Here is a 27,937-nt window from a genome sequence, read left to right as displayed (position 1 = left end):
GAATAGCAAACGCTTTTGTTGTTAATCTCTGCACGATCGTCCTGTCTAGGGCTGTGCGGATGTGAGTCAGACCCCCTCTGATCTCCGAAAAGACACTCGGTCAGCAGCACCTGTGCCGGCAGCCTCTTCCACAAACCCCGGCGCCGCCCCTGCACCCCGGCATTCCCTCCGCACCCCCCAGGGGCCAGTGCAGTTAGTGTTGGGAGGACGGTTCCAGAGGAACCCGCCTAAGGTAATATCTGTGTTATTGATGGAGTGAGAGGCGCGGAGGAGATAAGGCGGGGGTGGACAGCGTCTCTGTCTGGATAATTTTTTTTCTACATCTCCATCTACCCCTCACCCGTTTGCTTTTCCCTCCATGGTGCCCAGCAGCAGGCCTGTGGGCCTTGAGAGTGGCCGGACTTGCCTCCCTCTCACGTCTCCTGAATCAAGCCGTACTGCCGAATTGAGGGTGAAGAAGCTGCGCCTGAAGCCCGTTCCTGGGAGACGGGGGCCGAATCGATTTTTTATAGCACGCGCTGCCAGTAAGTGCTGCTCTCTCTGGCATACTAAATTCCTGGCCTTTCCGGGGGGCTTGATGAAGTGCCCAGATTGCTCCCACTCATCCTGCTTGTCAAAAATCATTATGTGAAGAACATTAGATGAAGGTCTTACCTGTGCACTGTGCTTGGATTTGAAGGGGACAGTAGGGGAGGAATTTAAAGTTACAGAATTGGGGTCACATGCCCCCTGTGCGTTGATGAGCGTTTTTGTCAAATCTGTCCTGCAGAAAACCAGTGTGAATATACTGCATTATAAAACCTGAGTAACACGTCATAATAACCGTCATTAATACATGGTGAATCCATAGTGAATAAAACATTCAATTCGTTCATTTAGTTAGTTGAACAAACATGGAAAGGATCAATAATATGGTTTACTTATTGTTTTAGTGCGCTGGCTTGCACCATCCCAACAGAAGTTTCAAAATCCTACAATATGGTTAGCATAGAGCACATATCCCGCAATACTAATAATTAATTAGCCATTTATAAGTAAACATTCTGAAAATCCTTTAATTGTTTGTACACAGTAAAATAAATGTTTCATTTAGGTGTCAATTCACCATGCATTAATGGCGGATATGAATAATGATGAAGTATATTAGTGCAATTATTGACATGATACATTAATGATATGATACATTACAAGTAGATGTTAGGAATGTAATTTGTCATTTGAGGCAATAGAGAAGCACGACTGAATCACGCTGTTTCACAAGAACTAAAGACACACAGGGTGCACTCGCTGATGCTTTTAAAATTCACTTTTATTTCTAAGGTTTTATTTGTTTTATTCATTTTAAACATATTCTGGCTATAGCCTTAAATGTCTCCACTATTTTAAAAGGTGTGCTTTTTTTCTCTACAGCATGAATCAAGCTGAAACTGCTGCTGTAATTAAGAGGTCACATACACAATGGTGTTCGCAGGCCTGACTGGGTGTGGTGGGGCTGGTGGATGGCGGAAGCCTGGTTAATAACAGTCCTGGTATGAGCGGCAGGTGTGGTGGTGGTGTGGTGGAGGAACGCCCATCACCCTGACATGGTATGAGCACTGTGAGGACTGTGTCTCCAAACACACTCCACAGTCACCAAATGCCACTGGAAAAAAAGGTAGAAAAAGGAAACACCGACAACAGTCCTCTGAATATAAAATAGTGGCCATGAAAATTGTTGTGTTGACTGTGTGCCACTTTAAACCTACGGTGACATAAATAAATGAATAAAACTGAGGCGAGGAGATTTTAAAAGTCATGCGTGACAGAAGCAGGACCTGCTCTGCAGCAGGCAAAATGAACACATATGAAAATGCCAGAGGAATGAAAATGGCAGCAAAAAGGCATGGCTTTATCTTCTTTTTTTTCGGTTCTTTCCTCTGTCACCGTACTCAACAGACGTGGGAGTAAATAGTCAGGGAGGGGGTGAATATGAGAGAAAAGAGCTGTATTCTACACAAAAAAGTACTGAATTCCCTACTAGCCTTGAGTAATCATTTGCATACATGAATACAAGTCTATCTAGGCTTTGTTTTTCAATTTAAATATTTTTCAAGGGCATAATCTGTTTTCTCATACATCATTTTACAGGTAGTTAAAAGCCCTTGAATGAATATGTTTAAATAACAAAAGCCCTTGGAGTCATGATATTAATCTAGCAACCTAAATGCGCTAACTACCATTTAGATTATAGTATTCACATTAAAATAGCGGAAAGGAAGGTCAGCTGTGGCTGGCTTTGTAATACCACATGGCAGACTAGCATGAGTTAAGCCCGCTACAAGTTTAAAATCATCTTTTATTACTATCATAACATATTTCATATTTCAAAAAACATGTGCTTTGTATATTATAAACCATTGTGTTGCTTTTAGGATTACAGTAAAGTTTCAGGAATACACCCCCCCACACAGAACAGTCTTGCAATGTTAATATCCAGTTCATTTGGAATTAGAATAAAAAAAATGACTCTGTATGTCTATGGCTCTGCATCTGTACAGGGGTTCCACAGTGGAAACGGATCCCTGTAAGGGTACACTTCTCAAGTTGTAGTTAGAGTATAAAGGCTACAACTGTCTTACAGTGCAATTTGTTCTTTCTGCTTTGATGCCTGTTAATGCTAGTAATGCTAAATTTGCCCCTTTTCATTAAACCCTAACCTGGCAAAAAAAGCCACTGTATCATCACTCTACATGAAGAGAATAATCATACATCTAATTAGAATCCATAGAAACAGGTAGAGGGTCTTAACTGATCTGAAAGCAAAGATCTGAAAACAGTTGTTCTGTCATAATATTGCATCTTAAATCATAAGGAACCAAATTACCAATGTGGAATTTTTTATTTTGACCCTGTGAGGGAAGCCATCAGTGTGGACTTGGAAGCGTTAATGCTGGCAGCACATGGAGCATGAGACAAGATGGATGCTGGAATGGCACACAGCCCAGTGGATCACTCTGTAGACTGAGAGAGGAGGAGTGAGGATGGAATTTGAGGCTTCGCGGTAGACCACGTCTGGGTGGTATGAGAATGGATCATCCCATGATGCTGGGGGGTTCGGAGGGGGTAGCGGAACACAGTGGAAGATCCATCCCGAGAAGGCGAAAAAAAAAGAAAATACACTGCTGTGTACAATCGTACAATTGTGATGAGGCACTCACCAGCTATGAACTACTGAGCTGTCCATAAGGCGAGGGAAACGGACATCCGGCAGAGTTTGCCGGTCACATGCTCAAGTATTCCTCAGATACACTGGGGTTCCAAAAAAAAAAAAAAAAACGTAAACCCCCCTCACCTCGCAGGGCTACCACACACATCTATCTGAGCTGAGGATTGCACTGTATCAGGTGACACTGAGGGGATGGACTTGATCCACGTAGCCCTTGGGGAGGGAAGGGTGTGTTTGATTTAGAATTGAGGTGAGACTGGGAACAGTGATTGGAAAAAAGGAATAAAAGGAAGCACCAATGATCTAACAATTACCATCTATACTTAAATAGTGTTATAGAAAGAGGACTGTAGACCTCCAGACCTCCAGCACGCTTGGCTCACATGGGGGTTTAGGCTAAGTCCCTGGTTGTATTTGGTGGCCTGGCCTGCTAAGATTCTCAGGCCAACCCCTTTAACCCAATTAGTCTTTGTGCTGCCGTCTCTCTTTGTTCTTTTTCTCCCGCTGTCTCAAACAGGGGTGGTCCTCCTGTTGGCGGCGTCTTTGAAGTCCTTGGTGTTGGAGTTGTGGGCCTGCAGGAACTCACGTTCGGTGTTGAGGAGGGTGCTCATGCCCGCCTTGCTGGGGTCCCGAGACAGTGTGTACATAGAGATGTCGGTGGCAGCAGGTCCCGTGTAGCCACTCTTACCAATGGGGGACGCGTCACGGGACGCGGGCTCACTGGAGCGGCAGCTGGAGCGTCGGCGGAAGCGGTAGCGGTAGCTGGGGATGCGGCTGAAGGCCGACTTCTTGATGAGCTCGGTGCGGGACTTGGCGCGCTGTTTTCGGTGCTTCTCGATGAACATGTGCACTGCCAGCACTCCCACCATCTCTGCCATGATGAAGGACAACGCCCCAAAATAGAAGGACCAGCCGTAGGAGTAGCTCTTCTTGGAGTCGCTCTGGCCTGGGTCACCGGAGTTGGCAGATATGTATACAATGATTCCGATGATGTTACTAAGGCCTGTAACACGGTACAGAGAGAGATTACTTCAGAAGTATGTAACAGTCAAAGACCCCTCAGAAAAAAATGTATATTGCTATATACTAGAATTTATATTGCAATACATTGGTAAATATATTTCAACATATGAGAAACTTCCCCATATATTTGCAATGCCTTTTTCAATATATAACAGTATATATAATAATATATTAAATAGTATAACAATATATTTATTCAATATATGAAAACAGCAATAACTGCAGTATTTTCATTTATTGTCATATATCCTATTTCATATATTTATATATTGATTACATATAAATATATATTATTATAGAAAATATCAACATATATTACAACATACAAATTACAACATACATTCACAATATATGAATACACATGAAAAATATTGTCACAATATTTTGAGAAATTATTTTTGTGGCGTATGGGACATTTACATGCTGTGTTATGTAGAGCGGCGAAGTATTTTAAGTAATCGCCATACTATATTTTGGCTGAATGTTTCTTAATGAGCTCTTTTAACAGTATCAATACTGTAAAAATCATATATGATTTGTCATTTGACTGGGTTTGAATACAAAAAAATCACAAAACTATAATAAATAAATAAATTAGAAAAAATAATGTAGTCAAACCCACATAAACTAGACACTGTACTAGTGTGAACAAGGCCAGTTTTATTGCTTCTGTAGTCAGTGCAACTGTTTTCAGCTATAATAAGATAATTGAAAAGGGTTTTCTAATTATTAATTTAACTTTTAAAGTGACAGACTAGGGAATAACAAACACAGCATTACACTGGAACTCAATACTAATTGTTACTGATAAAGTTCCTCTCTACATGTATACAGCGTCATACATGTCATTTACAAGATGAACAATGTCTGGAGTTTTGACCCACTTGATGTCTTTATAATGGACTGAACAATCGTTTCACATCCAGAAAAAAGGACATTACTAAATCACCTTAAATGTTTGAACAATAGTGTCAAAAGTAACTCATGTTAGTGTAACTGCATGGTAAATTGTAGTGTGTAGTAGGACAGAAATAGGTTATCATTGGCTTGGTTTCATAGGACTTGTCAGTGGGTTTAAGTTGGCACAGGGAGGGCCTGGATGAGGGCGAGGCCCGCAGTTTGGGTTTGCAGCTGAGACTCATCATTCCAAACCATTACCCAGGAAAGCACAGCTTCTTGCTCATGTGGAAGGCAGAAAATAAGAACAATTGGTTTACTTATAATGGTCTCTTCTCCTCCTTCCTCATTCATTTTGCTGCAAAAATAGTCCAGTTTCTAGATTTGCAAAAGGTCTGTCTGCTTTTGAAAACTGGCCTGAGGGAGTGAGTGGGTCCTCAGGAACATCCCAATGGATCGGACACGAACACACACTGCATTCGGCCTCGACATGTGTGCTTGTCAAACAGGCACATTTGTGTTTTCTGAGAGTTTATTAGGGTCCTCTGCAAATATTTAACTAACATCGAGGGCTGTTTGATGTTTTGATGTTTGCCAATTTGCAGGCCAGAGCTGCCCCAGATGGGCCAATAAGCTTGGTCCTTCTGCTCGTCTGGTTTCCTCTGACACAAGGCACCCAGGTCCTTTCTCAATGATTGTTCGCACTGCAGGAATCATCATCCTAGATAGCGCCTTCTTGATTATTCACTAAATACATAATACATTCATGGAGAAAAATACATTGAAATCTGTTTACAAGTTTTAATATAATTACATCATATTTTCTTGTATTATATCAATACCAAACATTATTAGTATAAAGCTCATGGTAGCAGAGAGCCAGGCTGAGTGGTTTAAGAGATTGAAAAATCGCTCACCCGCCGAGACGAAGAATATCCCAGCACTGAGGATGACGTTGTGGCGGCTTTGGTAGAACTCGCTGGCAGCCACGCACAGACCACCCATAAACAGCAGGCCAACACTCATAATGGGGAAAATGCTGGAAGCCCTCACAGCACCTGCACACAGACACACAGGATACGCACTTAATGTGAGGTCCACGATGTCAATATTTTATATAAACCAAGGATGCATTTGGGTTAAATGGGTAATGCTAAAATCACATTTCACAAAGCTATTCCAAAAAAAGCAGAAACAAAGACCGCATCGCATACTTATTGCACAGAGCACTAAGCACATGCTAATTCCATGTCTTTTGGGGAATCATTATGTTTATTTTGGCAAAAGGGGGAAAAGCTGAGAAATAGATTAGCGAACAAATAAAAAAGAACAACACTGGAGACTAAATCATTAATTTTTTTTCTGGTAAACAGAGGGAAACTAATTCATTAACTCAGGAATGTACACAAGATTGTTCAAGTTCTGATGTGCACATGGTTTGAAATGAATATTTTTTAATTAGGAAAGCGAGCCAGCATTTCACATGAGCAAACAAACCAACGATTTTCCTCCCTTAATGCCATTCAGGACAATAGTGATTCTCTGGCACTAATAAGCAGACATTTGGAGTTTCCTCCTTCTTCAAACCATCTGACTGAGCTGCGTAGAAAGAATCTCCTCGAGGCGTTCGCTTTAGCTGCTGCTAAGTCGAGCTTCACAGATTGAGCTCCGCCAGAGACAGCATCTGAAAACGCCTCACACTTTCTCTCCCATTAGTCTCAGGCCCTTCTGGAGCAGAAAATCTTCCTCTGCCGCACATGGGGCCACCTCAGACTCGCTGACCCCTGAGGGAGCACCTCCCGCTCCGGCTGAAATTTGGGCCGGCAGGGTGTGGGGGCGTGCGGGGTTGAAGCTAACAGCGGGAATGAGTGTCAGGATGAATGTCAGCAGCACGGCAGCATCCCGCTCATCTGTATGCCATTGCCATGGATACTGCAACACTGCAGCATTTGTCCTTTGGAGTGTTTATCCCCTGAAACATAAACAGAGAACACCTACTCCTCTCCATCCTGCCCCCCGCTCCCCCCAAGAGCTGACGTTAATCTGTGAACTCCATTTATCGGCAGGTTCCAGAAGCTGGATAGGCTGGAGAGCAGGAGAACCCAAATTGCTTCATCTTTAGATGAGCTGGAACTTGCACGTATGTGGTCCAGCATTCAGCATGAGTTATTATTCGAAAGCAAGGACCAGAAATAATGAAACATGAATAAATGAGATTACCGGTAAATTAATAGAACATGAAAAAAAGGGCTCAGAATCATGTCATCATTTTTAACATGATCTGCAGTGAAAGTGAATCCATTCAAAGTGGTTACAGCATCAAGACAGAAATAACTAAATAAGTTGGGCTGTCTATGGTGCTTAATAGATATTATCTGTCTTTCTAGTAGTATTTGTCTAAATTTTGTTTGCTAATAGAAATGAAAAGTGAACATAAGCAATCGGAATGAGCTAAACACATACCGTGCATGACTGAATTCAGCACATTTTTTGTAATGTACACCTGGTAGTAAAAATGTCATGAACCCTAAAATAGATCATATCCACAGCATTCAAAAAAATATCTTGAATCCCTGTGCAAAACAATACCTTATTGGACAAGATGTAATGTGGTCTAGACTAAAAAATGCAATTAAGATTGCATTACGATTCTTTGTTACGGTTGTTGTCATTTGTTTTGATGAGGGGAGTCATCATATATTTGAGGTCGTTTTAAATTCACGTCAATGTGGTGCATACGTTTCCTTTATTCATATTTTCTTTATTCATCACGCTTTTCCGAGCATCAGCAGTTCCCCTATGGCACACCTCATTAATATATCGGTGTCCGGGGAGAGACAAAAATCCCCTCCCATCATCCAGTTTTCTGACCATCCCGGAAAAATGTATCACTGGTCAAACAGGCTTTTAATTAAGGAGGCTCTGGATATATATTCGGCAGGAAACATGTGTAGCACTGGAGCAAGAGCAGCGATGCTGAAGGCCATATTGGCCTTGGGGCCTAGCTGATAGCCCTTATCTCAGAGTGAGTGCTGGGGAACACCACCATTGACTGATGCTCTCTGTTTCGGGGTGGCTTTTGCATCAACTGACAGGTCGCACCGGGGAGTAAACGAATTGAGGTAATTAGTGCTGCAAACCTGCCCTCAAATGCTCATTGGTCCAAAGGGTGCTGTGGGCGTCCCTTACATGAAGAAGCTGTGGGGCTTGGACCCAGAATGCCTGACTGAGCTTGAATGCGGACAGCATTTTGTCCTTGAATGGAAAAGCTTCATCCCGGTCAGATAAAAAAAAAACTCCTCCTAGACAACTGAGGAGTGGGGAGGCAGAGAAAGAAAAAAAAAACGTGTTGAGTGTGTGCTGTAACACGGAATAAACTTTGATATGGGAAGGCATCCAGGCATTTCAGCTCTATCTTCAGTTGATATCAATGTTCATCTCAATCCGGGTCTGCTCGGCGTCTCTGTGCATGCCACACACCCTGCCTGCCTGTGTTTGTGCGCATTTGAAGCGTGAGTTGTAAACACACTTCTCAAAGACTGAGGATGTTCCCCCAACCAATTATTCAGGCCAAATGAAATGCCCCATTGGCTGACAGGCGTGCAGCCTGTGTTCTGATTGGCTTGCCCTGGGTTCTTTGTGCGTCTTTTTGGAAGCAGCTAGAGCAATGCCTGCCCTCTTAGCCATTTACTCGGACTCTCCATTTCAAATGGTCATTCGAGTGAGGAAGAAAAAAAAAGAATCTTGTTCTGCCGTTGTTTATGTGACGGGTGTGCCACCAGGGTTGGAAGTGTACGCGCATTCCCATCGCCTAGCATGGCACAACCCTTTAGCGCCTGTGTACATGCCGGGCCTCACCATGGGACGTTTTCTTTTTCACTGCTGTAATCACAGGCATCTGCTGGGCAGCCTACCGCGCCCTGATCCCTGATGCCTGTGTGTTTTTATCCCAGCTCTCAGCCGACACCATAACCTCGCTTGCCAGGATGCTGTATTTCGAACAGTGAGGAGACTTGATGGGAGGTGACAGGCAGCTGGCAACACTGTGACCCCCCATGTGACGAACGCTCATACGTAACAGGCGAGGGAAAAAATGGATGCCAAATGCCACGGTGGGCCACACATACAGAATATATGGACATGTTTGTCAAAACATGTTATGAAACAATTTGTAAAAAATTTTTTAATTCTTACCAAAAACAACACTAAGGAAGTGATATTTACATTTACCATCAAGTAAAAATATGTGAGTAGATGAATAAAAATTAGAGATGCATCTACAAATCGGCCTGAAGAAGATGCCACTGAAATGCAGGGGACTTAAATGTGCATGGTTGTGTAAGTCCTCGAGGGCAAGTGAAATGTTTCGCTCCGTGACACGGCCCAGTGCATGCATTTCCAGCTCCCAGGTCCGAGACACAGCAGCTAATCCACGAGATGGTGCAGGTCTTTTCCAAAATGGGTACAAGTCATTGGACCTTGTAAAAACGAGAAATACCGTCCTACAGATGTGACCTCGATGTTGGCATGCTGTTTGGTGAGGCATTCCATTTATGTAGGGGCCAAAATTGAACCATGTGAGATTATTTAACATTAATCAAAATTAAAGAGTGCTTTGGTCATTCTGCTTCGCCGTTCCGAGAGTGGAAGCTCAGGCGAACTGATCTGGAATTTCTCCCCTTTTGCCGTCATAAGGGGAAAGTTTACCTCCAATTTCTCATGCTTTTTCTGCCCAGAGAAGTTCATTTTATGGCTTCCAAACCTGCAAAGCATTGCAGTTGCTTGGTGATTGAATGTAAAAATTTGCACAAATGCTATTAATTATTTTATTTGTATCATGCGAGCCTCTGAAGAAACAATGGGTTCATTTTATTTTTCTCTGGAAAACACCAACATGACTTCCTGTCAGTGTCAAACATTATTATTGGTGAATGGTGTTGATGACATCATTTCTGCTGTCAGGATTGCCTGCAGCTGGGCTCCACACCTGACTCCAATCCTGACGCCCCATAAATGCCGGATGTTTCCGCCCCTTCTAGGTCTCCGGCATTTTCGTGAACTTCAGTTGGTAACAGTGTTTGTAATTTGAGTTCTGGCAATCGCGACACGCCTACGGTATGTCAGACCTCTGCGCTTCCTTCCCCCGTAAGCCTGAAGACGTGACAGAATGGCAGAGACCTACCCAAAAGCGCAGAGGTAAAAAACAGAGGAGAAGAAACGCCGCAAAGGACGCAGCCCGGCACGGCGAACGCGGACGCCAGGGGAGAGATGCGACACCCGTTCTGGTGGAGCGTTTTCTCCCCGAGAAGCCGTGGTACGCGGCGTCGCGTGATGACGTCACCCCCGGGAAACTCCGCGAAACCCGGAAGCGACAACGTCGGCGGGTGAGTGGGCGGAGCGAGGACGTTGGCGTCGGCAGCAGCGAGGAAGTAACGTGGGCAGCGAGCGCAGAAGATGCGACCCCCACGATCTTCGCCATGTCGAGCCAAGAACTCTGCGCTCTGCTGGCAAGGCTCCCCGTGGACTGGGACGACACGGGAGACGAGAGTTGGGCTCCACCCATCGCGCCAGTCTGCGATCGGCGCAAGGTCCGTGGGGACCCACGTCACTTCCAGGGGGGTGAGAAGCGACAACGGCGGCGTCCCTCCAGCGAGGAGGTGGGCAGGCTCCAGCCCGAATGGCCAGAGTACTGTCCCTCGGAGTTGATCGCACCCTGGGTCCAGGATGTCCACAGGGTGGACGACCCTCGGAGTCACAGGTGGGAGGACACGGATGATGAGAGTGACAATGACGTGGATTTTCGTTGGGCAGTCGGGGCCGGGATGGCTCCACCAAGCGCGTGCGTCCAAGATTGTCGTGACATCCGTGAAGATCCACGTGACTTCCGAGGGTATGAGGTCAACACGGACTATGACGAGGATGATGCCGATTGGGCAGTCGGTGCCGGGATGGCTCCGCCCATCGTGCCCGTCCATGATCGTTGCGAGGTCCGTGGAGACCCACGTCAGTCCCAGAGGTGCGTCAACAGCGAGGAGGAGGGGTGCAGGGGTAAGCTGGTGAAACAGGGTGACAGGAGGTCGCCAGCCAGCAACTGCACTGCCGGAACTGCCTCACAGGGAAGATGCCCTCCCAGCTCCAGTCGCCGACCCGCCTTCCCTCTGCTCGGACGTTCCCCAGCTGAACAGCAGCGCATCACCAGCGCCCCCGCATGCTGGAGAAGACGTCCACCACCCCCCACGCCACGCGCCCACCACCATTTCCAGCGACGTGCCCAGCCCCGTGTGGGACAGCCAAATGGTCCCAGGACCCTTCAGTGGGGCAGCAGACACGGATGAGATCACTACCATCCTCACGTGTCTGACTGGATCAGCATGGGGCTGGAGCACAGCCCTCTGGCAGCAGGGAGAGACCGACAGGAGTTTTCAGGACTTCCAGCAGAGACTGAGGGCGGAGTTTGATCGGCCAGAGCCTGAGCCAGGGATCGAACTCTGCCCCTCCACCACATCCAGTACCAGTCAGGATCCGGGGCAAGAAGACCAAGCACTGGCGGGCGACGAGAAGGTCGCACCTCCCGAGATCCTGGCTGTGCCCCCTGAGGAGGTCCCGGAGAGCCCAGAGAGGGAGCCAGACGACCCTCTGTTCTGTCTGTCTCTGTCTGTGTGTGTGTGCGTGGCATATGTGTCCGTATGTCGCCCCCACTTCCCCTCTTTGTGTCCACCAGATGGCGACCCAGCCGCGGAGCCGAACCCCAGGGAGGAGGTTCCTGACCCGAATGTGCTGGTCCAAGGCGAGGTGGACAAGCCCCAAGGTACCCCTAAGTCCAGCTGGGGGGGGTGCTCCCCCAAAGAATTTTTTGGGGGGGTGCAGTTCGGGTTGGGGACTCCTCCTGAGGGGAGGGTAGGTGGGGAAGCGATTGAGCTGGGTCCTCCGGTAGCCGGTGAGGAGGGCGGGCCAGGCATGGGTCTGTATCCGCCTCCAGAGGGGTGGAGTGCCATAGAGCCCCCTGGTAGGCATGAGGACCCAGCTGGGACAGGCAGGAAGAGGGCCTGCTTGTCCCAACGGACGCAGAAGGGGCTAGCCGGATGGTCTGGCAATGCCCCCCCCTTGGCACCAGGGCCGTGCAGCGAGAGGGGCTGCATAGTCCCAGAAGGCACCAGCCTGGGGTGCCTGGAGCCAGGCCGAGGGTCCGGGGCCGCCATGCGGGACCACGCCGGGGAGCCAGGCCGAGGGTCCGGGGCCGCCATGCGGGACCACGCCGAGGAGCCAGGCCGAGGGTCCGGGGCTGCCACGCCTGACCACGCCGGGGAGCCAGGCCGAGGGACCGGGGCCGCCACGCCTGACCACGCCGGGGAGCCAGCCCGAGGGACCGGGGCCGCCACGCCTGACCACGCCGGGGAGCCAGGCCGAGGGACCGGGTCCTCCAAGGGGAGGATACAGCAGGGCAGGAGCCCTGAGGTTGCTGCCGTCCGCCCTGCTGCCTCCACTGATGGTACTGCTGGGGCTCAGAGGACGTAGCCCTTGGAGGGGGGGCTCTGTCAGGATTGCCTGCAGCTGGGCTCCACACCTGACACCAATCCTGACGCCCCATAAATGCCGGATGTTTCCGCCCCTTCTAGGTCTCCGGCATTTTCGTGAACTTCTGTTGGTAACAGTGTTTGTAATTTGAGTTCTGGCAATCCCCCGTAAGCCCGAAGACGTGACATCTGCGAATTCCCCCTCACTTCTATTGGTCACTCTCCACCTCATTAGCATTTAAAGCTACTAGTTTAAGTCAGTTCTTCACAAAGTGGGGAAAGCATCAACAAAATATTCAATTGCTTGTGACTGAAGCCATGAAGATGACCAAGCTGAAGTAACATATAACTGCAAATTTCACAGATCCCACCCATGACACTAATGTTAGGCAGTTCTAATTTAACTTAGGTTGTTGTAAGAATATACACTACCAGTCAAATTTTGGACACAACTACTCATTTATCAGTCTTGCATTTTTTACATGATAAATCAAAGCTGAAGATTCAGGATTATGAAATAATACACATGAAGTTATGCAATAAACAAACACAAAAAAGAGCAAACAAATTTTTGAGTCTCTTGAAATCTGTGAGCTTTTGCTGTGATGGCAGCATTCTTAGACAACCAGGGTGGCTCCAAACGTCCTGAAGACTTATTCTGAACATTACTCCCATGTTAAAGAACATTCTTCTCTTTCTCCTGCTATAAAAATACTAATCATGTTCCTTGCATTGGATTCTTCAAAATGACTCCATCTTAGTCTCCATAACCACCACAGAGTAGGTGTGTCCAAACTTTGGACTAGTACGGTATAACACTTTTAAGCAGTCATTATATGTTACTATAGGTCTTTTGGGCTGAAAAAGTTTGAGAACCACTGGTTTAAAGTAGTCCCTTGTAGGAGCTCTTGGAATATGAGCACGGTGTAAAAGGAGGAATGCAGCAGATAGATGCTTTAGAGTATCAATGATTACTCTTTGCAATTTTGTCTTTGTCATGATTTTGTGTTTCTGATATTTGTTCATATTTCATATGTGCCTTGACTTCTTTGCTTTTGGTTACTGAGCTTAAGTGTAGGGGTATAATTAGATTTAGGACGAGAAAAGTCATGTTAGAGAGGTAGTTACCCATGTTGCCTTTTTATTTCCCTATAGGCTCATGAGTAGGAAAAACAAATGTGTAAGATGTTCAAGTGTTGCAGGAGGGGAATCCTCACTGTGCGACTTACGAAGTAGATACTCCGCTGCGTCCTGCTCATAGTCTGCATCTTCCGGGAAGTGATCAATCTTCTTACACACACCTCGAAATGCCCCTGCAGGACACACATACATGCACACAAACAAAAATGGAGCTTATTTGTACACTTACGCTGTCCTATGCAGCATTTGCCAAACAATTTTTATACTAAAGTAGGATGTACTTCAGGTTTTCCTGTTTTCCTTTTTCATTTTTTGCTCAGGTCAGTGAGAACGGTTGTTGTGAACGCCGTGCACACGCGTGTGGCTGCGCCGTGCATTCCCCAACACTTGCGTTCTGCACACTGCACACTCAAGATGACAAATGAACAAAAATAACACTCCTGCCCTGGGGCGTAGCATGTGACAGAGTAATGAAGAGGCTTATTGCACCAAACACACGCGCCTTGTACAGGGACAGACATCCTCACAGACATCCTCTTTCTTCACCCCTGTACCATTCCTCTCCAACCACAGTCTTGTCTTTTTTACTTCGGTCAACAGTGCTAATCTGGCAGTGTCTACACATTCATTAAACATTTAGAAAGCTGAATCTATCTGTCTGCAGCTGATGGCTTTCCCACCATCGCTGGAGATGATTAAGGCTGCAGGAAGAGTAATGGTCTCTTTAAGTGGCTCATTTATGGCAGAGAGGATGGGCCAACAGCCATGTTGTGGTGCTGGATGGTGAGATAGAGAACTGGACAACAGGAAGAGCTCCCTGAGAACTAGCTGAGCATGTGGCGATAGGGGTACTGAGATGATGGGGGGGCGGCATGGGGGGGCAGAGGTAAATGGGAGCTGTCTTATAGGATCTTGTGCTGGAAATAGTAGGATGGCTTAGAGTGGGTCACGTATTGTGTGTGGTGACACTCCATCAAATTATAGCCGTTTTTTTTTTTTTTCTCGCTGACGTCCTTCAGATGAGTTCATGGAGGCAAAAGTTGCAAAAGCTGAGAAATGACAGAGAGGGATATCGTGTGGAAAAAAATGGGCAAGTAAAGACAGAAATGAGGAGGGATTAGAACATTCTCTCTTCCTCTCTCTGGGATTAGGGGGTGGGGGTCTCTTGTGTACGAGCTGAGCGGTGCGTCAGGCGCTGAGTCATTTCTGAACTGCTGCCAGAGTCGATTCCATCCCGCATCCCGCCACTTAGGCCACTGAACATACGTGTGCAAGAATAATGATTGGTGATAGAGAAAACCGCAGTGCAAATCAACCTTCCTGATAGGTGCATGTAAGACATTGGTGGTAAAATGAACATGAGAGTAAAACAGAGAGACAGCCAGGCCGTGAGTGTCGGGGAAGAGAAAGACAGAGGGATCGAGTGAGAAATAATGAGTGAGCAGGTACATTTTCATTTATTGGCTCTGGGTTTGATGGTCTACAGCCTGTCCTACAGTGTCTGGATGAATCAGCGATGGCTCACAATGCAACTCGGATTATTACCATTTGACTTTCTCTTAAGACAAGCCATGTTTCTAGAATGACAAAGGCAGAAAAATTTGCACTGCAAAAAGGCATCAGTTGCACTGCTATATTGATATTATAAAGCCAGCCTTACAGAATAAAAATATATTCTCATATTTCGATTGTCCAAAATGTTCACAGTGACTAGACAGGCCTACATACATATCTGCCGATTTATGAATGAAAAGATTTGTTTATCTCAGCCTGGTCATTTTATGAACTATATGTCACCAATATGAATACTGTCAGTATTGTAAAAATCCACAGCTTCTTGCATAATTAACATACATTATCATATAAATTAATTGTTCCATAACTATTAGTAAAGCCATCTTGCTCATGAGGTCACATGCCTGTCTTGGGGTGCCTGGTCCTGAATCAGTCTAGTCCCCATGGTTATGCCTCAACCCTTGCAGGACGACATTGGAGACTGGATGTGAAAGTGATTGTTTTTGTCATTGTAATACATAGAAAGCACAGCACACGGTGCACACAACAAAATGTGTCCTCTGCATTTGACCCATTACCCATGGAAGCAGTGTGTGGGTACCTCAGTGGCACCTTGATGGTTCAGTATTTGAACCCACATAATGTGACATAAGTGTTCTGACAAGGCGGTCCCAATTCAAAGTATCTATCAAATGAGGCCCATAAATGTGGCCCTCATTTCCTGAGAAGAGAAGGGCTTATCTGAAGAATCCATCAAGGTCTGTCATACTTCATAATTCATTGTGCAGATTTTTTTCAGAATGTATCTCTTTCTGCAAAGGAAAAGCCAGCTAAGGAAAGCCTTTTCAAATAGCATGTTCCAAGAGAAATGGATGAAAGAAAATGATCATTTTGAAACTGTTGCTCTGGTAGAATTTTAAGGGGAGACACAAAAGCCAGACATTTAAATTATTATTAGGTTAGACAATTTCAGTGAACAAGGCTGTGGTGCAGAACTTCATAGGTAACGTCCCCAGAAGGATGCAACCACGGATACACATCCTGTTCCGGTTTGCATGTACTGCATACCTCACTGGCGCCCTAACACTTCTGGGGTCCCATTCTGATTTGTTTCATGTTTGTGTTCATTTTATGTTAATAATAATAATCTTGTTTAATTCAAGCTTGGGTCTGATGAGTCTGTAGTGTCACAATCACATGCAGAATTGCCCCACCAGATTTATTATAATTACAATATAATAGATAAATCATTGTCAGTCCTGTGACATAATGTTGCCACATATTATCTAAGTTGATGCATATTGTTGATGCAAGTTGTATCTATAGCTACTGATGAGTATAGTTTGGCCAAATTTTGCTTTTAAATCACGCTGTCACGGCTGGGGAAGCAGCTGGCACCAGTCAGCTCGACAGCAGGGCTCCAGCCATGGACAGGTCCAGCTGATCAGGCGTACATGACTGGAGCACTGTTATAAGGACCTGTTGGGCAGCAGACCAACGCTGTGACATTGAAGTGGAATCTTTTACTTAACTCCTGTATGTTTTCAGTCCCTGGCAATCGCCACACGCCTGCAGGTTCGTTCCTGTTTGTTCCTTGGTTGTTTCCCTAGTTTTGGCCCTCGTGCTGTTTTTCCTTTGTGTGTAATAAATCGCATTTGCCCAGCTGTCCTGTTTCTGCACTCCCTTCCCCCGTCAGCCCGCAGACGTGACACACGCTTCTGCCTTGAATAAAGATTTTCTTGCGCACCATGCACCCTGGATCCTTAAAAAGGTTATGTCCAGTTTACTGAATTCTGATTGTTAATGTGCCATCATAATAGTGTCCCCAGCATAGAGCTATTCTGATTGGTTTATTACATGTTACATTAAAAACACACTTCTGAATAATTTGCAGAGTTTAAGCAACTGGCACAAAATGTGTGTTTTTTCCCACCAAAGAAATAGCTAAATGGACCACGCTATAAACGTTTTTTGTGCTTCCCACTGGGTACCAGATTGACGAAATAGGGCCCATTTCTGACCACAGGACAGCTTTTCAGGGAGTGGACCACTCTCTAATCATTTGAAAGAAAAAAACGCAACCTTAAATGGCTACACACTACTGCACAAACCTCAGCCAGTCCATTAAAAAGCTGTAGAGTGCCTCTCCTGGAGACAGGTGGTGGTGGAGCCACCTTATTCCTGCCAGGCCTAATCAAGCTCTCCGTCCAGCACCAAAAAAAAAACATGGATGGTCCTGGGATCCACCTCCCTGCCTCTCAGAGTGTTTCATTAGCTTTTACCGAGTAAGGTCCCCTCTGCTTTGCACAAGGGGATGTGTTGTAGGTGAGCCCCTAAAAGCATCTGTTTCACAATGTGTCACCTTTCAGGTAACATGAAGAAACCAAACTGCCTGTAAGCTTCAACATCATCCACGAGTGGAGAGCCAGACACATTAAGAAAGGTGGATTTTGTTTTGCTTTTTTTCCCATGCACTGTTCATGGTCTGAAATGGTCACCAAATAAATAAAATGAGCAGTAATGTCATTATACCAATGGCCCTCCTGGAAATAGTCTTGTTAGGAATACTCATGATAGAGATTTAAATCTTAATTTGTTTCTCCGAGCTGATTAGTGGCACAAAATGATTGGATTAGGGTATTGGTTCATTGTGTCCTAAAATTAACATGGCCAATTTTCTCCTCAAACGTGTGGCAGGCAGAAGCCTCATGTTGCTTTGCCCCTGTGAGCTGAAGACCCTTCTGGTGTCCATTTCACACCAGACCTAATGGAGTATCTGAGCGCAGATATTGACTAAAAGAAAAGGGCAAAAGGGAAAGGCGCAGAGAGGGAACTAAAGGAAGCAGACAAGAGAGAGTGATGGCTAGATAAAGAGAGCGAGGACGATGGAAAGAGTTTCACGGGGTCCATAGAGTCACCTGAGGCTTGTTTTCAATTAAGCGCCTCCTTTGTGTGGATTAGAAAACAACTCCTGCGGCCCTGCGCTTATTCCTCCCACCAAATAGGAGGGAAAGGGTGATGGGTTGGGAGGGTGTAAGGGGGTCAGAAAGCTGCTGGGCTATCGGGAGTCCAGTCAGCCTGTCTAATTTAACAGAGATATCTGTAAAGGTGACAGCTTTGTTGCAGATTAAGAGGCAATGGGAGCTTCCTGCAGCTCCCCTGTTATTCAGTGGGCCATCGGTGACAGCACATCCCTCCACCCCATTCACCTACTGTCCGAGCGAGACAGAGAGGCAGAAAGAGCGAGAATAGCGGTCGACCAAAATGGGGTTTCAATGGCCGCTGATGGTATCAAGAGGGTGCTCCATGCCAGCATGTTTACATATTTAGCACTGATCATAAATGACAATCAAATGTAACAATTACTGAAATAGAACACTGAACGACTGAACATTAACATCTGCAAGTATATCTGAAATAGAGAGAGAGAGAAAAAACTGAGAGATTAACGACAGTTTTTCAATGAATGGAGGGTGGTCAATGAAAATATATTTTTTTAAATATACTTTACAAAACAATAACAAATGAGCATGAAACCGCTGACATTAACTGAACATTGGCTTTATATTTAATAGAACACTGAACAACTGAACATCACTACTGTCTCCGCTGCACTGTCTGCAAGAACAACTGCAATATAAAAAAATAAAGAATGAAATTTTTGGTGAAAATTCTAAATTCAAACCCTCGAAAAGCATCGAAATTCAAAATAGCATTATCTGAAAAAGAAGGAGAGAGAGAGGAAGCAGGAGTCGTAGAAGTGTGTGAGTGTAGAAGAGCAAGAGGGAACAGAGAAGGACATCGAAAGAGAGACATAGAGAGAGATAGGACGTGAGAGAGAAAGACAGATATGGGAGAGAGACAGAGAGAGGACAAAAGACTGCTGGCAACAAAGCCCTGAGGGGAGAAAAGACGTGGTAAAAGAAGAACAAAGAGACTTTCTCTCTTCTCAGTCTTTCGTCTCTCTTCATCATCCTCTCTTTCTCTCCTGAGTTCTCCTCTAAAGCTCTGAGTCTGCAGCTGGACAACTTTAAATCACTGAATACACTATGAAAAAATTCCCAAAGGCAGATACCCTTCATGAAAATGTACAGGAAGCCCTGAGGTGGGTTCTTCTTCTCTTTGCTACTTCATACCAGTTTGGCCACAAGAACCTGCTCTTGTCGTGAAAATATTAACGCGTCGGTCTGTGGCATCGGTGTAGGAAAAACACTGCAAATATTTATCACTGTCTGTCTCCGCCAGGCTTCCTCAGTGCAACAAGGAGCAGCGTGGCACGAGGACAGCCTTTTTTCGTGCAGCACATTACTCTGGGCTGACAGCCATTCCTTGACAAACATTGTCACACGTGAAAAATCCTAAAAAATAGCATTCCCGCGGAAAAAAAAAAAAATCTCCGGAGCGAGTCATTAGAATGGGACAGGGCCCATGCCTTCCGCTCGCATTGACAATGGGCTTTCATCTCATTTCTGCAGGTACAGTCCGAAATGCGGAGCAGAGCCAGCCAGGAAAATGATCGGCCTAATGGCTTTGACACGGTGACTCACGGAGTTTCATTAGGCGCTGTTTTAATGATCTCCGCCGGGCACTGTTATCTTTTTCAAGTCTTCATTGGTGTATTAATACAGCCGGCGCTCGAGGATTAGTTACCAGTGCGCTAATTTAACTAAACACCACAAGGGCAAGGTCCCGTCCCACCCCCCCCCCCCCCCCCCGCCAGGGCAGTTTTACCAGGGCGAAAGCACACGAGACGCAAGCGGAGGGCGCAGGCAGGCTATCTCAAATGAGAAACCTCTCTGGCCACCGCCTCTGTGTCATCGCCCCCATTTTGCTCCCTACTCAGGGGTCGGTCGGAATCCAGTAAGGTAGCCCCTTCCAGTAAGGTAGCACTCTGTAAAAGATTCCACACTCCTGGAGGGCAGTGCGGGGGGCTCTGCAGTAGCTCCGCCATTAGGGTCTGCGGGGATCCCCCTCTCCACGCTGAGCTCCATCTGCGGCAGAATTGCCTTGGCTCTCCTGCAGACAGTTGATATTACAAAAGACGTGCACCCCAATTGAGGAGGACGCCTGAACCAGTCATCCTTCTTGTTTTCCATCGAAATACCCCAGTGAGCTGCACAGCACGTCTCATCAATGGATATGCATAATCAAGCAAATGTAGCAGACAAAGTGACCGCAGATCAGATGAAATCTCGTCATGATGTAATTTAACTAACCAACTTTGTTCCACTGAGCTCAGAACAATGCCTCTGCACCACGGTTGTACCCCACATACATCGTGATGTAAATGGAAAGTGACCTTTGGGAGGTCTCCGATCCATGACAAACCTCAAACTGTCCTTTCTCCCATGGTGAACTACTTTCCTTCTGTCATTTCAGCTGGATATTACTTTACACTATTAGGCAAGATATTGTCTTTCCGTGTCCCAAGGGTTCTTTTGTCTTTGAAAAGGTCACAAATCTGTCCATTACACTGATCCAGAGTGGGCGGGTAAATTATCTTTACATGTAAAACAGTACAGAACATGCAGAAATAACACCAAATAACAACCAGACACCTACGTAAGGAAATATCTATGATGGTGAAGGTGGAGGCATTACTGATGTCAAGGATACTTGCCAAAATGTGAGGTGGGTTTTTCTAAAAAAAAAAAAATTTTTTTGTTTAAAAATTCTAATGCCAAAACGTTGCTATGGTAACATAGATAGGTTCTCTACATGATGGCATCCATATGAATCTTCAAGCACGATGTCAAAGCTCATCTTAGAATGCTTATTATATGCTTAATTATTATCACACTTTTTTTTTAATTTGGTTTTCACAACAAAAAAAAACATTAAAACGAAACGTCTCATTAGGAATATCACACTAGCCATGTCGTTCTAATTAGATTGATCAGTAAAAGGTGGTGTGGGATGGTGTCTTGTTCTGCAAACTCAGCAGAAACTCCACCAGACAACATTGTCTGCAAGACACATATGTGGCCATCATAAACATTTGTCTGACACCCCTGCTGTCACATTTCCTGGCAGCTCAAGGTTGGTGGATTTATACGGCATTTGGGAGCCACCCATGGCCAACTGGAATGTATGATTCAACATTAGTCATTGAAGGCACCTCAATCTGTTTTACGGTTGATGCCAACAGACAGAAACACACACACAAACGCAGAGATATAACACAGAACAAAGCCCATAGGAACAAGGCTTTTTGTGACACGTGTTGAACGGCCTTCATCGCATCCGTGTCCTTTAAAGTAGGCAGCACGCTTCATTTAGCTTTCCAAGAAAACCGCCGTGGATCGGAACGGAGCAGGAAGCCGCCAATGTAGGCCAGCCAAAGGACGCCTGCCAGCACATTCTGCAAAGGGAGGCCTCCACTGTCACAGGCAGCGCTGTCCAGCGTTTGATTTAATGGACTTATTTTGGCTTGTTAGCCCTCCAGAAATGCTGTCTGTACTGAGTCAGTGGAGTGTTTGCTGGCCCACAGTCCACAGACATCTGTATTCTGTGCAGATCCCTGCCTCCCCACCCCCTCCATAGTCCCCCGGTAATAAAAATGAATTACACGTGTGAGGGTCCGGAGATATATTGTCCGTTGCTAACACCTAGTTGGGCTAACAATTGCTGCTCCACACGGCTTCTGCATTTGTGGGCTCATACAGACGTCCTGTTATATCAGTGCACCTGCGGACGATGCCACTGCAAGCCGACATGCCATAAAACCGCGGAAGGAGTCATAACTGTTGTTCTGTCCCGAGCTAATGAATCTCCAGTGAACTGGATCCAATCTCTGCGGCCCTGGAGGTGGACAGGAAGCAGATATTGAAGGCACTTACTCATTGCCGAACCCACGATTACTCTGTTGACTAGAGAGGGCAGGCCTCAGCAAATCGTACCTGGAAGAGCTATAGTATTGAGTTGTAACTACATTAAAAGAAGCGCTCAGAGGCTCAACCAGATCGATTCGGCACCCCGCGAGGACAGAATTGGACGGGTGTGACACAAAACCGAGGTTGTGGTATGTGTGACAAATCCGGACTTGCCAATGAGGGACTGTGCCCAGCATGCGGAGGTGGACGTACATGGCCTACATCGCTGCCCCTTCTTCCTGTTCTCCTTCCTGTGCAACGCATGCATCGGATTGTCTTTGTCCCCTCCTTAAGTAACAGCCGGGTCACGGCGGTGTGACAGAGCCGGCAGCGGCATCCATGGGGCCCGGCGTGAGCCGCGTATGAGCCCTGTGTGCTTCCTTGCATCACGCCGAGCTGCGCGGAGCGCCCCGAGAGCCACGGCCTCAAAAGCTGTTACCGTTCTCCCGATGAGAGCGTAATAAAAACTTTCAGGCTGAAACGGAAACTCGCCCTTTTTATGATAGTTTCTCCTCCTCCCTGTCGCGGCCTCTCCTGCACACACCCAACCTTTCATCTCACTGTGGTCAGCGGAGTGTTGCGGCACAATTGCAAATGGTGATTGATTGCGGTGTATGGGCATGAAGGGGTCATTTGAATAGGTTATTAGACGTAATGAATGGCGCGGCACAAAGGAGCGCGGATGAATGCAAACGAGGGCCCGATGCAGGTATGGGGCTTTCAGACACCTTGGGGCAGGCTGGTCGTGGAACGTGTGTCACCCGAGTGCAGCCACTGCGGTGCGGGGTGGTGGGGAGGGGGGCAGACTCTGATCCATCAGGAGCAATTTGCCTCACAAAGGTCAGGCTTGCCAGGGGCGCACACATAATCCAAGAGATGAAGATTCTGGGACAGGCGTGAGTCAGTGTGGCCCACATTCTCTCGCCGGGGTCACGGTATGCCGCGAAATGACATCACACTCCAAATAATCCACGGAGGACAAAATATACCTCCCTCCAGACGAAGAAGCTTTATTCATATTGCACCCTTCATATGAGATGAGAGTTTATAAATTAAAAATAAAGGTGAAAAGCAAAATACTTATGGATAATAAGTAAAAAAGAATGTGGACCAATGATAAGATGAAATGTATAATTCATTCAAATAATCAAATAATTTAAATTGTCTTTTGGTGCCTTGTAGTATGGATGTGGATCAGCGGCCATCCTTTACTTCTAACATCACCATCATGTTTGTAATGCTGTGATCACACCGCATGTCAGCTATTGTAATGCTACCCAGAGATGTTATTTGCAGAACTCTTTCCTTTCAACAGGCTACTCTTGTTGTAGATATTTTCTTTACGTGAGACATGAGACATGGAGAGACAGTCATTAATAAGAAGATACTGTTTTATTTTCCTAGTCCTACTGCCAGGAAGCCGTTCATTTGAGTGAACTGGGGACAAATCTGTATTTATAATTACACAATGGCTTGCTCAACAGTTCAAAAAGGAAAAGAACATTTATGTGGGGTCGGGACACACATCAACACCTGACCACAAAATGTTCTAGACAGTGAATAGAGGAACAAACATTTCAGTTGCACAGTTGCATTAGAGTAAAAATTCTATCTCATTTAAAATCAAATGTTTTGAAATAAAGTACACTTTATGTTTTCATTTTGCAGATTTCTTTCATTACAAATGAGTAAATTCTGCCTCTTCCTAGCTCCCTAATCACTTTCACATCTCAACACCCTCCTGCACCCTTAAATCCACACCCTCTATTAATCCCATGGCACCTTCTGTTTAGCTCAGGACCCAGGACTTTAGTTTTAAACCTTGCCACTTGTCACACGCCCTCAAATCCCACCATAAAACACAGTTCTCCAAACTCTCTTTTGCCGTGCTACTACTCTCCTTCTCGGCAACGTGTCCTTGAGTGTATGTGAAAGGTAACTAATAACAAGACATTATTATAAGCATTAGTATAACTTCCATATAATTGGTTAGTTGTCACAAAGAGAGCTGTCATTGGTCCTGCAACCACTCCAGAACCTTGGACAGCTCCCCAAACAGGTTCAAGTTTTGATTAAGCTAAACTGCACATTGTATTCCCCCTGAAAAAAATATCATTACACCATCCCCCAGGATTCCACAATGTTTGTGACAGATTTTGACATCAAGCTTTCTTTAATTTCACGCTAAAATCCCATCCGAGGTCTACACAAGCCTGATAAGAAACTAAATGTGTGAGGAGCAAAATTAACAGACAAACGTGCATATCATGTAATTCACATTGCTTGGTACCTCTCTCTCCATCAAACCCACCTCCCCGGTCCCCACTCACTTATCCCGCAATACTTAGCACAAATATTTACACAGCTCTAATACCCTGGCTGGACATCATTTTTGGGTCTCAGAAAAATACATACATACGACAAATATGGGGCTTCACAAAAATATGCCTTAAATTGCTGGGCTTGTGGAAAACTGGTGGGAACACATAGACAACGATCAGCCAATTACACTATTCCCTCAAAATGCATTTTTATTTTGTAGTTACCACAACAAGAACTGACCCAAACCATCCTGGACTTCACAAGTAGTCTGAATGTGTCCCGAGGTGTCTTGAAAGGTGGGACCTCAGTCACGTTCCTCAAACTCCTCCTTGTCCCAGGATTCCTAACCCCAGCAGCATTGCCTCCTTGCCTTGGTGCACCCTGCTGGCATCTATTTGTGCCACAGTACCTCTCCTCTGGGATCAGGCTAATCTTCACTCTCCATGCATATCAGTGAGCACTGGGTGCCCATGACTCTCACACTTATGCCCTGGTAGTCATTGCACCCCAAGATTTGCCATTCTGAAGATGACCCGACCCAGTCGTGTCTCACGTCCTGCATTTTTTCCTGCTTCGAACGTAATAACTCGTCCATGGTTTTGTCGTTGATCGGGGTACATGTAGCAGTCAAGGTGCGCCACAGTGCTCACAGGTTGGGGTACACCATGTCACTTCAGGCCACAGCATGCTGCAACGCATGAGATCCAAGCCAGTGCGCAAAATGCCCCACATAATTGCAACTGGCCTACGGAACACAGGAGGGATTCTTCTGGTGCTCGTACTGTCGTATGGGAGAAGGAGCCAAACATCGCCGTTCCCCCACAATCTCCCGGATAAACCGGCTCCGAAGGCCAAAGTGCAAAATGAAAACTGTAAACTCTTATCTTAAACGGTGTTATTCTACAAAAAAAAAAAGTAAAAATAGTACCTCGCTACAAAAGGAACATTAATAATGAATGCGTTCTGCTCGTTTAATTTCGCGGCGGGTGAGAAATTGTTGGCTGTTGGCTGGTAGATAAAAGTGGCATTTCAGTGGTGTTCTACAAAGAGCCGACAAGTTTCTTCCATTAGCCGAGCCGGAGGAAATGGACTGTGCCGTGCCTCTGCGTTCGGCGGTAACCTGTTCACGTCCTGCGCGTGACACACACACACACACACACACACACACACATGGCTGACCGCATACCAACGCAGAGAGACTGCAATTTACGGCCATTTTAATTGTGCATGCATGTGTGTGTGTGTGTGTGATGAGGTTACTTATAAATGTGCATGCATTTATTAAAATATGCATGTGCTTGTAGGCTTTACGTGTGTGTGTGTGTGTGTGTGTGTGTGCGCGCGCTGTGAAGCAGTAGGAGGGAGGAACACAGGCAGAGAGCACCAAGCCCCCCTTTAGCCAGGCAGGAGTGGCTGGTTTCCAGGGAGATGTGTGTGTGTGTGTGTGTGTGTGTGTGTGTGCGTGATGAGAGTGTAAGAGACAGGCTGTGCTTGGGTGCACACACACAGGGAAGAGTCCCTTCTACATCACCCCCCCCCCCCTCACCTCCTTCTACAAGCCCCCCAACCACACCACTCCCAGGTGATCATTTATCCAGGGCAGAGCCAACAGCTCTCCAGAGATCCCGGCGCACCGGGGACACGCCGCATTAATCTTCCACCTCGGCGCGGCGCGCTCGGGACCTGTGGAGCCGGAGCCGGATTCCGCCGGAGCGCTCCGACTTCTGGGTCCACGCTCCGGCCAGACAGGAGCTGATTTACATATCGCCACGCAGCAGTATGCACAGGGCCGCCATACTCTACATGCGAACCAGGTGACAAGTGGGAGACAAAATCGACACACCGTCCCCATGGAAAACAAGGACAGGAAGAACGGCCCACGCCGTCCATCCGGCAGGACGGAGAAACCGGCCGTGGCCATGCGCTCTCGAGCCGAGGCATCTCCCCGGCCGGGGGAACCGTGGCACAGATCCAGCGAGACTCTCGCAATTCTCATCAGTGTTACGCCTGCGTGTAGTAGTGATAACACAGAACATTCCAGACATGTCAACACCGCGCTGGACCGGTCGTCCACGTCCAAGGTGCCAGATCAGCCGTGGGTTAACCGAGGTTGCATGTGTTGCGCGTTCCGCCTGGCACCTGTTGGCGGCGGCGCCGGGTTCGACGCACTGAAACCGCCCACCAGTGCGCCAGTTTTTTTAGACGAATGAACCATTTCTACCCGTCGTATGAGGTGGAGCGCGTTAAACAGACGGGTTCAGAGATCAGAGGAGGACGAGCATCTCGTCTTTGCTGTTGTCCAGTGCTCAGGCTGAAAAGGAAGGGAATGGGTGACGGATGTGATGCTGCATGAGGGGACACGGTGTTTTATAGCAAATGAAAGTGTGTGATCATGGAGATAAATGGAACGTCAGGAGACCCTTCAGGAGACCCCTCCCATCCCAACCCTCCCTACCTTCCAGACAGCAGGTCCTCCACAGCCCCGAGTGGGTCATCACCTCCTCGTTCTTCCGGCTGGTCTCATTGTCGCTGGCGGTCTTGATCCGACAAACGCCCCGGGAGTACAGCCAGTAGTCCGTCCCCACCGCGATGGTCATGAGGCTGAAGGCGGCGAAAGCCCCCACGGTGGTGATCAGCATCTGGACGCCTCTGTCACACATCATCATCGCGCTTCATCTCAGGAAGGGGAGGCAAGGAGGGGCTGGAACTCACTGGTCTCCCCAACCGCCCGACTCTGCCGGGGCCCGGTCCCCTTCGGAAACGCCAAGCATGTTTTTTACCAGAACAATGTTTATTACGATCTCTTCTGTTTTCTGGGGGTGTCCAACTTCTCCGCTCAGCCCTGAGGGACACTGTCCTGTACACTTACAGCGTCTTCACCCGAGACGGTTCCCCATCCGGAGGAATAAAAATTAGAATCACGTTACGACCGAGACGCAAAAAAGAAAAAACTGGGACCGGGTCTCCGCCGACTGGAACCGGGTCTTTCGCGACTGGGACCGGGTCTTTCGCGACTGGAACCGGGTCTTTCGCGACTGGGACCGGGTCTCCGCCGACTGGAACCGAGTCTCCGCCGACTGGAACCGGGTCTTTCGCGACTGGGACCGGGTCTTTCGCGACTGGGACCGGGTCTCCGCCGACTGGGACCGAGTCTTCGCCGACTGGAACCGGGTCTTTCGCGACTGGGACCGGGTCTTTCGCGACTGGAACCGAGTCTCCGCCGACTGGGACCGGGTCTCCGCGACTGGGTCTCCGGCGTCTTTTTTTTTTTACTTACTTTGTACCATCGATGTACGTTTGTTTCGTTTGTTTTCTTCCTCCCAGCAGCCTGTTAATCCCGAGAAAAGGAGAGGAAATTCTGCACGTCCCCCCGGAACGTGGACGCGGACGCAGCAGCAGTTGGTTTGAAGGCACCTGGAGGACGGAGTCGGTGGCGCGGAGACGCGGAT

The 27,937-nt window shown here is 46.8% G+C and overlaps 1 protein-coding gene across 1 annotated transcript; it reads right to left on the bottom strand.

The window, feature by feature from the left end:
- Positions 1–1,031: 1,031 nt before the first annotated feature.
- On the bottom strand, positions 1,032–27,937 carry cacng3b (calcium channel, voltage-dependent, gamma subunit 3b). Its single transcript, XM_028987510.1, has 4 exons — positions 26,944–27,937; positions 13,869–13,952; positions 6,043–6,183; positions 1,032–4,208 (listed from the first exon to the last, which is right to left on the bottom strand). The coding sequence occupies exons 1-4, from the start codon at positions 27,152–27,154 to the stop codon at positions 3,715–3,717; spliced, it is 930 nt and encodes a 309-aa protein (XP_028843343.1). The 5' UTR covers positions 27,155–27,937; the 3' UTR covers positions 1,032–3,714.

Source organism: Denticeps clupeoides, chromosome 7 (assembly GCF_900700375.1).
Source record: "Denticeps clupeoides chromosome 7, fDenClu1.1, whole genome shotgun sequence".
NCBI classification, from domain to species: domain Eukaryota; kingdom Metazoa; phylum Chordata; class Actinopteri; order Clupeiformes; family Denticipitidae; genus Denticeps; species Denticeps clupeoides.
The sequence above is the reverse complement of the archived record's forward strand: the minus strand, read 5'-3'. Positions and strand labels throughout refer to the sequence as shown.

Coding starts and splice junctions, on each gene's coding strand:
- cacng3b (XM_028987510.1), bottom strand. CDS start 27,154: ATGATGATGTGTGACAGAGGCGTCCAGATGCTGATCACCACCGTGGGG. Junction 13,953..26,943: donor GAGGACCTGCTGTCTGGAAG/GTAGGGAGGGTT, acceptor TGTGTCCTGCAG/GGGCATTTCGAGGTGTGTGT. Junction 4,209..6,042: donor GATATTCTTCGTCTCGGCGG/GTGAGCGATTTT, acceptor ACCGTGTTACAG/GCCTTAGTAACATCATCGGA.